This window comes from Corella eumyota, chromosome 2 (assembly GCF_963082875.1).
Source record: "Corella eumyota chromosome 2, kaCorEumy4.1, whole genome shotgun sequence".
Classification (NCBI taxonomy): Eukaryota; Metazoa; Chordata; class Ascidiacea; order Phlebobranchia; family Corellidae; genus Corella; species Corella eumyota.
This window is the reverse complement of record NC_137491.1, coordinates 17,031,213-17,041,843: the sequence shown is the minus strand read 5'-3', so window position 1 is coordinate 17,041,843 and position 10,631 is coordinate 17,031,213. Positions and strand designations below refer to the sequence as shown.

The 10,631-nt window shown below is 26.5% G+C and overlaps 1 protein-coding gene across 2 annotated transcripts; it reads right to left on the bottom strand.

Annotated features, from left to right (window-relative positions):
* Positions 1 to 933: 933 nt before the first annotated feature.
* Positions 934 to 10,197, bottom strand: LOC145743598 (chondroitin sulfate synthase 2-like). Of its 2 annotated transcripts, XM_082561598.1 has the most exons (18): positions 9,739 to 10,197; positions 9,205 to 9,276; positions 8,762 to 8,978; positions 7,770 to 7,950; positions 7,238 to 7,394; positions 6,507 to 6,674; positions 6,218 to 6,403; positions 5,796 to 5,946; positions 5,402 to 5,502; positions 4,852 to 5,016; positions 4,251 to 4,364; positions 3,730 to 3,855; positions 3,459 to 3,533; positions 3,135 to 3,255; positions 2,961 to 3,019; positions 2,701 to 2,847; positions 2,098 to 2,207; positions 934 to 1,713 (listed from the first exon to the last, which is right to left on the bottom strand). In XM_082561598.1, exons 1-18 carry the CDS (start codon positions 9,913 to 9,915, stop codon positions 1,584 to 1,586), a joined length of 2,457 nt encoding a protein of 818 aa, XP_082417724.1. In that variant the 5' UTR covers positions 9,916 to 10,197; the 3' UTR covers positions 934 to 1,583. The 2 variants fall into 2 exon arrangements, with proteins under 2 accessions (XP_082417724.1, XP_082417725.1); XM_082561599.1 differs by lacking the exon at positions 934 to 1,713 and having other exon boundaries at positions 2,701 to 2,756; positions 9,739 to 10,194.
* Between the last annotated feature and the right edge of the window lie 434 nt (positions 10,198 to 10,631).

Here is a 10,631-nt window from a genome sequence, read left to right as displayed (position 1 = left end):
TTTTGGTTAAAATTATTCGATGATATTTTCTGGTAGGCCAAAATTTTAAATAAATAAACAAAAATATTAAATTACAAATTAAAAATCATGACTAATTTTAAAAACACAACATTTTAAAGTTTTTAATTTATGTCAATAAATTATAAGGCCACATCAAGAACGGCCATCTCAGAGAGAGTAGACGTTCCCATCACGTGACCTGACGTGTCATAGCGACACGCGAGTATATACGATATATTCGCAATGATCGTTTGACATTTTTCTGAAGACGTTTGTATTACAAATAAGCGAAGCGAGGTCACACGTCAATCACGTCTCTCGCACGCCAACGCGCGGTACAATTTTTATTCGATTTTTTTTCTTAAAATGTAAATAAAGTTAGTGAAATTTATAAAATTTCAAAAGTACTAACAAACTAACTTTATTTTTCATATTTTTATTTACAAATACAGTGCTCTATATATAAATAAAATTGAGTATAATGCATTGCGAGTAATGTAAAAGGCAGCAAATGGTAAATGCACAAAAAAGTTTTTCTATTTTAAGGCCTTAACATTGCACAAAAATAAAATCGGTGATTGCTAAAAATACAATTCAAGGACTGCAGTTATATTATTATTAGATTTGATTTTGAAGAAATAAAGATAGATATTGTACAATTTTTCGGCACAAAAATATTTGATTATTTGTCTGTAAGTATAACATAAACAAAAAAATATATATTTAGAATAAAATTATAACTTCGATTGCTTAATTAATTAATCGAAATTACAGAAAAATTAAAAACCATTTAATTTTATAATAAATTAGTTACCAAATTTTGTATTAAAACAAAAAAAAAACATTTAATAATAAAATTAATAATTTTTTATATTAAAGTTTTAAATATTCCGAATGGAAATATTTCAAAACATTTAATCTGTGCAAACAGTTTTTGCTACAAAATGACAACTAAATATAGCACGCTACAAGAAATATAAAAACAAAATAATAAATTCAATTAACAAAATATAAACTTTACACAAATAATAACAAAATATATACAGTTTAAATTAAAAGTACAATTAATAATATTATAAAAGTTCAAGATAAAATAACAAAAACATATTTGTTATATTATTAGGAAGACAATAATAAATTATTAAAAACTTGGTTTTATTGCTAGAGCCCCCTAGTTATTGCCAAGTAACACAAATACCAATTTTATGAAAAAAATTTTGAGTAATAATAATAATATATAACAAAACATCATCTTGTACATAAATAGTAAAAAAATGAGCAAAAAAAGTTGTAAAACCGAATGTATATGATTCTATTAATAGTTTAATGTTAAAAATGGATTATTTTAATGGCATTTTTAAAACAATATTTTTAAGAAATAAATTCCTAAATTAAAAATTAAAGTGAAAAAAAATTAAAAGCATTACAGTAAAAAATTAACTTTTGTTAACACTATACCATGGCAAATTTTTAAACCATTTCTTCTGATTACAAATTCAAATTTATTATCAGCAAAAAATAAAATAATATCGCCCCGACCTCAAATTTTAAATTAAACTAAATTTTAAAACCTTGTTTTGATGTTAAGTGTTTTTCTCCTCTGGTTCATCAGGAAATAATTCCAATGCAAGTTGAGTCCTGGAAGCAAGACCTTCTGAATTACTTCTTTCGCATCTTTGATACATATCTTCCCCGTTTCTTTCATTACAGGTTCTATTGTAAGGAAAATAATGTTAAAATAGGCAGTCAAAAATTATTTTAAAAAAAAATCGCAAAAAATGAGTAAATCAAAAAAAAAAAAAAATAAAATAGTTGGTTTAGAGGCCAGGTCGTAAGTTTTACACAAGTATATATATAAAAAGAGATTTAAAATTTATTTAACTTTTTCGTATTTAATTGTTTAACCTGCAGTTTTGTTTTAGCCCAACTGGAAATAGTACAGTCTACTACAGTGTCTTACTTAATGTTACTACAAATGGTTAGCATTGGGGATTAAACCCAAGACCTCATGTAAAAAAGCCAAGTGATACCACTATACCCAATGCACCATTTTGTTTTTTTAGATATTTTATTCATAAGAATATAATGGAAACTAACCTATACATATATCTTCTAGTTAATTGAGGTTCAACAGCTCTGAAAATATGAAGCTGAGAATATTTGATCATCATATCATATACATCCATCTTATCAACCAACTCACTCACCTGTTAAAACAAACCGTTAACTTTGTTTCGTTTGCCTTTAAGACAATTACAAAATTGTTTTTTTTTAATTAACCTAAAACTTAGTGGACTTATCACCATTTAAAATTTTGACTTAGTTAGGTTTTTTATTTATTGTCGTAATATATGTACAATACTTGCAAGTTTTAATTTTCCGCACACCACAAACAGAATTTTTTTTAATTTTAAAGGCATATAAAATTAAACATATGAAAAAATGTATTGCCTATTATACCTAACTACAAATACACCAAAATATAATTTTTATTCGGTTATGTTGTATACTAGTCATGGCAGCAGACTACAAGCCGAAAGGTTTCAGATTCAAACCACACCAACGCCACACTATTCACCATTAAGAAATTATGGATAGGTTAAAAAAAATGTCCCATTTGCACACCCTTTCTATATAAGCAACCATCTCAAAAAAACCAAGGTAATGATAACTTATAACTTTTAAATTTTTTAAACTTACAGATACATGATTTTGCTCACTGGCAGCAGTTAGCTTGGTTCTTGACGCCATGTAATCTGAATTATAAATACACACTTCATCGAAAGAATAAATATCAAAATGCCCGTTGTTGGGTTTAATATCTATAGTATCTGGGATTGGAACGTTCTAGAAAAATTTAAAGTTTTTACATAAAAAAATAAGTGTTTTTTGTTGTATTTAAAACTGACACTATATTCATTAATTTTTTATCCTTTACACAGATATTTTCTTTAACTTACCTTATATAAAATTTCTGGGTTGTATTGTGAAAAAGGCAAAGGAAAAAATGCTTGCCAATCTAAAAAAAAATAAATAAAAAAAGTTTCAAACAAATATTGTAAAAATCTAAAAAAAATTTAAAAAAAAAGATTTCAACAAAATTTAATACTTTAAAATTAATTCTTAGTAATAACCTGGTATAGTATTCATTCGACATCTGTTGAGGAAGTTAGAGTTAATGTTAGCAGCAACACTTATTAATAAGAACAGGGAATCGGTTGAATATTTCTTTGCAACTATATCCATTATTTTAATCTAAAAAAATGCAAAAAATTGTAATAAATATTTACAGAAACATTCATATTTTAATAAAAAACAATTAAATTTAAGAATAAGACATAAAAAAATGAAAGTCATAAAATTGGTTTTAATATTTTTTCTATTTTATTGTTAAATTTGTTGCTGCCATTAGTGTACAAAAAACTTAGTCAAATAAAAAATTAAAATCTTTTTCTTACTTGAGATAGAACTTCTGTTTTAATGCTAACCCATGGTATTAACTTCTGTTTACTGTTTTCCTTCCTATATCGGGTCTAAAAACATAAGAAAAAACTTTAAAAATAGCAAGAATTTCACATAAAAAATTTCACTTAAGCGTAATACCTCAAAACGAATAGGAAAAAAATTATTGCCCTATTTTATTTTTAGCTTAATGTTCTAAATTACAAAAAAAAATCGAAGTATAATCCAAAGTATTATTTTAATTTTAAAGCTGTTAGTATACTCTACCTCATATTGTAATAACAATGATTTTTGCTCAGAGAAAATATCGTTTTCGTGGATAGCTTGTGCTGTTACAGGGTCGTATATAAAAACTATACTCAATCCAACATTTTCACTACTTTCCAAACAAACCTAAAACCAAAAAAATTATTTTTATTTTTCGCAATGTACTTAGGTTAAGAAAACAAGTCCTTATTTTTTGGATAATATTTTTGTAGTTATATTATGTATATTGAATGGGCATTAACTAAACACATTTATACAAAGATTGTGTAATATTTGGTATTTTAAACTTATAGTTAAAGAATTTACATTTACAATATAGCACCAATGTGCCATATTAAACTAATTTAAATAACCTTATTTTATATAAAAAATGTAGGTCATCAAAAAAAAAATAATTTCAAGACAATTATAAACTATTAAATTACTTCAAAAAATAAAATAGGCCTATATGTTATAAAAATTTATATAAAAAATTATATAAGCATGTCAAAATATTTTGTAGGGTAATAATAAAGTTATACCTTTGCAAATTTGCTCATAAACCCTTGAAATAAATTTCTATCTTGTTTAGTTAGGGGTAATATGATGTTTATTTTTGCAGATTCGGTCACATAAGGCATGGGGACAATCTCAACCTGAATAAAAAAAAAATAATAATAATTTTAACAAAAAAATTAAAAATGCACATATGCATTTAAAATAAAGGTTTAGAGTTAGTAAAAATATTCTGTTATAGAAAATGTATTATTGTCGGTAAAATGGTGGTTTTTGAATTTTTTAGTCAAACACCTCTTAAGTAAAATGGTTTTGGGGGATATGACAGTAAAACGCTACACCACACATGAGGTCGTGGGTTCAATCCCCACTGACCTCATGCTGTAGCGCCCTTGAGTAAAAGCGCAGTACAAACTCCTGCTGAGCCAGCACTTAATCAACAGTCTAATCACCGGGCAATTATAATCTTTAATATCCCAAACTGCCACAGCCAACTCGAGACTGGGTCGGGGTAACTAAAGTTACTCTATGTTTAAGTCGCACATTCGACTTTCCCACATCGAGGATAAAAATATATACAAAAAAATAATACCACAAATTACATTGTAATGCAATAAATAAACTCACGTCACTTAGAGGCCTTAACATATTAACACGATGGCTGATTTCAATTCTGCTATTATCTTCTTCCACCAAACAATCTAACAACAGATCAAGAATATATTCCATCCCTCGCTGGGGATCGAACCGGCGATATCCATTCACAAGTTCCTTTTTCTCGAGAAGTAAACCCTAATTGTAAGAATAAAAAAATTTTAAGAAAATATAAAAATTAATTTTTTTTTGTACAATTATTTAACCTTGATGTGGGAAGGTCAACTTCACAACCTAAACATATAGTAACAACTGTTACCCTGACCCAGTCTCAAGTTGCCGGTGGCAGTTTGGAATATTATAGATTATAACTGCCCGCTTATTTTAAGCTGCTAATATAGTTTTAGCCCAGTAGAAGTTTATACCGTTTATATCGCCTAACTCAGCATAAGAGCAGTGAGAATCAAACCTAGAACCTCATGTGGTGAAGACATTTGTTCTGACCACACTACACCATGCTGCCAGTATATTTTTAAAAATTTATTGTAAGAAAAAAAATAATCAACAATAAGCTACCCTCTACCTTGGGATTGTATTTGGCATTCAATCTATCCATAGCAACATGAAGAATATTTTGAATATCCAGTTTGTCAATGCCTGCCAATTCACATTTGGGGACTTCACCTAATAATAAATTAAAAATATTGTCTTAATAAAAAATATCAATAATTTCTTACATCTTTTTAATCATATTGTAAGAAAGGCAATATTACAGCATAGCAATAAAATAATTTTTTAAATGGTTAAAAACTTACTTAAAGTTATAAAAAATAGAAACTGTAAGGATTAAACCCAGGACCTCAAGTGGTGTTTTTCAGTTGCTTACCCAACGTGGCATGCCATAATTATTAAATATTAGCCTTTTTTTAAGTGATGGTTACCAAAATTTAATTACACAAATGCTAATTAACTTTCACCTGGACAAGTTAAAGTATATTCCTCAGTGAAATAATCCCACACAATTATGTCCCATCTACTCGAGGGTTTAAATGGGGGATTTATCCCGATGGGCCACGAAAGTTCCCTCTCACCCTCAGGTAACTTGGGGGCAAGTGCAATAATTTCATTCTTAAAATAATAAACAAGGTAAAATTACCCAATAAAGGGAAATTTTTTATTTTTGTTGGGTGAAGAAAAAAAGGAAAGCAGTTAAGGTCCATTTGAGCTACAAAAATAATGTGGCATTGGTGGGACTCGAACCCAAACCCTTTCAGCCCATTACTCGATGCCATGACCAGTTTACCACACCACCAAATTACAACTTTGTAAAGATAAAGTTTTTTTTATATATATCCCACAAAATTTTAAAATTAACAAGAATAAAATTTAAATTTTTTACTTGTATAGCTTCAATTTCTCTATAAGAATTTGCAATTTCGATTTGAGAAAAACGTTTGTGAAGTTTGAAAATTGTTTCTGGACTTTTTACACCACCGACTGTTACCGATTCAGTAAATTTGGGGCTGTTTTCATTTTCGATGTCAAAATCATGTTTCGGAAAATCAAAAGTTTTGTAAAAATTACCCTAAAGAACCAAAATCAAGGGGTTAAAGATTTTTAAAAAATTTTAAATTTTTTGTTATTTTTTGTTAAAAATTTTATTTCAATAAAAATAAATTATTTTAAACCTCTTCGACAGCGACACAGTCTACAGCGCCCCTAGTGGCCACTCTGATGCACTTTCCGAGCCAGACATCTGAATCCATCATTTCCCCATTGTATTTATCCAAACAATGTTGAAGAGTTGGTACAATGTCAAGTAAAAGAAGTCGAGAAATTATAAAACCATTTTCCGACTAAAAAATAATAAAAATTATTTTACTAAAAAAATTATAATAAATTATTATTTGTTAATGTTTTTAAATTTTTATTTTTTTCTTAGTTTCATATTAAATATTTATACACAATTGAAAAAATTAAAAAACAACCCAAATTTAAAAGTTGTTTACTTTTAAAACCTACATAAAATAACAACAATGACAGAATTATGATAGTATAAAATTGTATATTATAATTTCTATAAGCTTGTTACAATAAGGATAGTTAAATACAATAAAAGACAGACGTCATAAAAATTAAGTTGATTTATCGAAATAACCTAAAGATTAAGCAGTAGTGAGTAATTATTTTTGTTTATCAAAATAAATTACAGATTTCAAAAATACATAAAATAATACCTATAATATAACCTAATGTTTGTTATTAATATAGTGTTTTGAAAAACAATTTATATACCTATTATTTTAACCCAAAATTATAAAATATTCAATCCACCATTTTAACAAGTCTTTTTTTTTAAATAAAATACTTGGTCAAAATAATCTAAATTTGATTTTTAATATTTTTTCGTACAACTTACGCTACAGTATTGAGTGGTTCCAGTATCATCAGTAAAATCAACTGGTTTGCCCATATATAATCTCCTGTTAATACTTGTGTGATCAATTATGTTGTTTATTCTTGCTGCTTCGGAATATGTGTGGTCTGTTGCAATATAAAACCAATCGTACTCTTCTCTAAAAAAATGTAAAAAAAGTAAAAAATTGGCAAAAGTGCAAGTTGTACTATATAACCTTAAATAAGGCTTATTATATGGTATAAATTTGCGCTGAGTCAACACATATTTAGCAGCTTAATTATCGAGCAATGATAATTTATGATATCCTAAACTGCCAAAGGCAACTTAGGACTGGGTCAGATTAACTGATGTTACTTTATGTTTAGGTCGTGAAGTTAAACTTTCCTTATCGAGGATAAATGAATATAAAAAAATTATTATTAACACTTGCTTTTAATAAACAATTAATTAATAAATTTTTTGTTTAAAAATTAAATCTTAAAATTAAACATTTTGATTTGTATTTAAACACATTAAACTATCTTTAACTTACCCAAATTTTGAGTGCAAGTAGAGTAGAGTTTGAAACATAATTTGAGTGGGGTTCGAGTTAGGGTGAAGAATCAGAGTCATACCTGGGGCAGCAGGGGGTTTTTGGTTCGATGGTTGATTTATACCGGCAAAAAATATCACGTTTTTCATATGATGAGTGAACGTCTTATTAACAGCAACAGCTAAATGTTAAAAAAAAATTTTTTAGGTTTTTTTAAATATTAACAAAAAAATAAAAATATAAGTAAATATAATAAAATTTTATGCAATAAAAAACTTAAAAATAAAGATTTAAACACCACTTAAATTTAATATTTTTCTTTAGGGTGGAAAAAAATTTAATTCAAACAACAGTTACTAGAATGCCATTCGATAAATCAACATTAAAATGGGAGAAAGCAAACAAATTTTATAATGAATACCTCATTTAAAATACGCCCTAAAATTTACTGTTTTAAGTTTAATGGAATTTTAGCCAAAAAAACTGCTGGTTAATAATTGGTATGAGATTTTTTTTGCCTTTAAAAATTGTACTGATAAATTGAATATGTAACATTACAAATATTCATTTTTTTTAAAAAAGAATTTTAATTCTTTAAATGTCAATTTTCTTTGGTTTTTTTTAAATTCTTTTTCAAAGCATTACTATTATTATTGTTTTATTTACTGGTTTAAATTAATCTGTGTAAGCCATATGTTTGTATTTACATAAACCAAAACAAATTTTAAAAAAAATTAACTTAAATTTAAACATTTTTAATTTTTGGAGGAGCTATAAGCTTGGTAAAAATAAAAAGACATTGTAATTTGTAATAATACTACAATAATAAAATTTCAAATTTTTTTTTTGTTAAATTCAAATTTTTTTAAATTTGGAAATAAGTGGACGATATGACCAATTTATAACCAATTTATAATTATATCACAATAATTTATTTTACCTTATATAATATAAACTATTCACAGTTAACATAAAAACTTTAATCAGAATACCTAAACTTGAATAAGTAGTTGATGAAGTTAAAATCGATGAAACCAATCTTTCTCTTATTCCCAACTCTGTGCTAATATATCTTGTCCGTACTATCTTCTTTTTATTTGCCTCCGCATCAAAATTGATCTTCGGTTTGAGCTCTGGATCAGTTATGATCCTCGGTTCAAAATCTTCCAAAGTATCATAAACCGGTGAGGCAAATTCACGGTCCTTTCTCTACAAAATTTTAAAATAAATGTTTAATTTCCATAATTTTTTAATTCTGACTAAATTTAAAACTCAACAGTTTTAAAAAAAGCTTTATGTTTCAGCTATTACCAATTAAAGCTAGATTTATCATATTATAATAAAAAAGCAAGTAAGTTTAAAAACAACACTTTTCATAGCAAAATAAATAAGAATTAGAAGGTTAGCTGCTATTTAAATAAAATATTTAGCTTACATATTGTTCAGCTTGATCTGGGTTCATGGGTTCAAAATCTTTATTTCCTTTTTCCATAGATAATTTATCACTCTAAATGTTAAAATATATGTAAATAAAAGCAATGCAATTAACATTATCACAAAGCTAAAAAACTGTTTAAAACAACAAACAATGGTTAAGTTATCATCAAAATAATATATATTTTTTTTTTATTTTGTTTTTTTGCGCATTGATAAAAGTAAATAATAAATACGATATAAAATTAATATTACAACAATGCGACGGGAAAAAATGACAAAATCAATTTAATGATTTAAAACATGCCAAAAGAAATAATGTTTATACAAAGATTTTATAGTACATTATGGCATGGTCACCAAACCCAGTATAAAAAATGATACAGTTTTATGTGCAAATTTACACAGTTCAACCAAATGTAAAATTACTAGTCACCTACTAATGTGTGAAGTTTTAAATGAAATAAGTTACTTAATGAATGTAATTCAAGTAATCATTTTAGAAAAATACAAAAATTAAGCTATATATACTTACTTTTTGATTTGATATTGAGTTTAGTTTTCTGTCGAGTCGGTCTTTAGATAAATGTACACAATCTTCATTATTTATCGGCATTTGAACAATACTCAAACTAAATCCCAGAGACACTCCGATGATGATTGGCAGAAAAGGTCGTAATTTTTTTGTGAAAAATTTCAATCGCCGCATCATGAAAATCTTTAAATTGTTTTTTTTTTGCAAATTTATTGCTTTAGAGTCAGTTGGTAAAGTGAGTTACTTCTACAGTTAACACTTTCTAGCAGGTTGAGTTAAATTAATAAAATAACAATCAAAAATCTGTTTCTACAACAGGACCACAATCTGACAATACTATAAGAGTTTCAGCAGCGTTTTTGCTTGGCAGTATCTTAATTATTTATTAAACCTACTAAAACTAACTAAGAATAAACAACTTGTTAATTTAAAATTCGCAATTTGACATTTTAATATTGTTTTTAAATATACACTTATTTAGTAAGTAAGCGACAATTTATTAATTGACAAATATTTGGGAAAATATCCTGGCAAAATAAAAAGAAAACAAAATTAAGAAGCTGTTTTTTCGTTAATTTATGTGCCTATTTGTATGTAATTAAATCTTAAAAAATCTGATCTTAATTGTCTGATTGTACGAAATCCAAAATAAACACAGCTTTATAGTCTAGAAACGGAAATAATTAAAACAAGCCAACATTTCTTAATTTACGAAGCAAAGATTTTAGTTACCGGCATGAAAATTGGGGTCAACAAATGAGAGAGAGGTCCTTCGTCGCCTTTTTTTCTGATTCTCTCACAACAAAACCGAAAAACCAAAAATATTTTTTATCCTTTTGGGTACATAAGTTAAAATTGCTATTTATCTTCAACGAAGCTATTATTAGATTGTA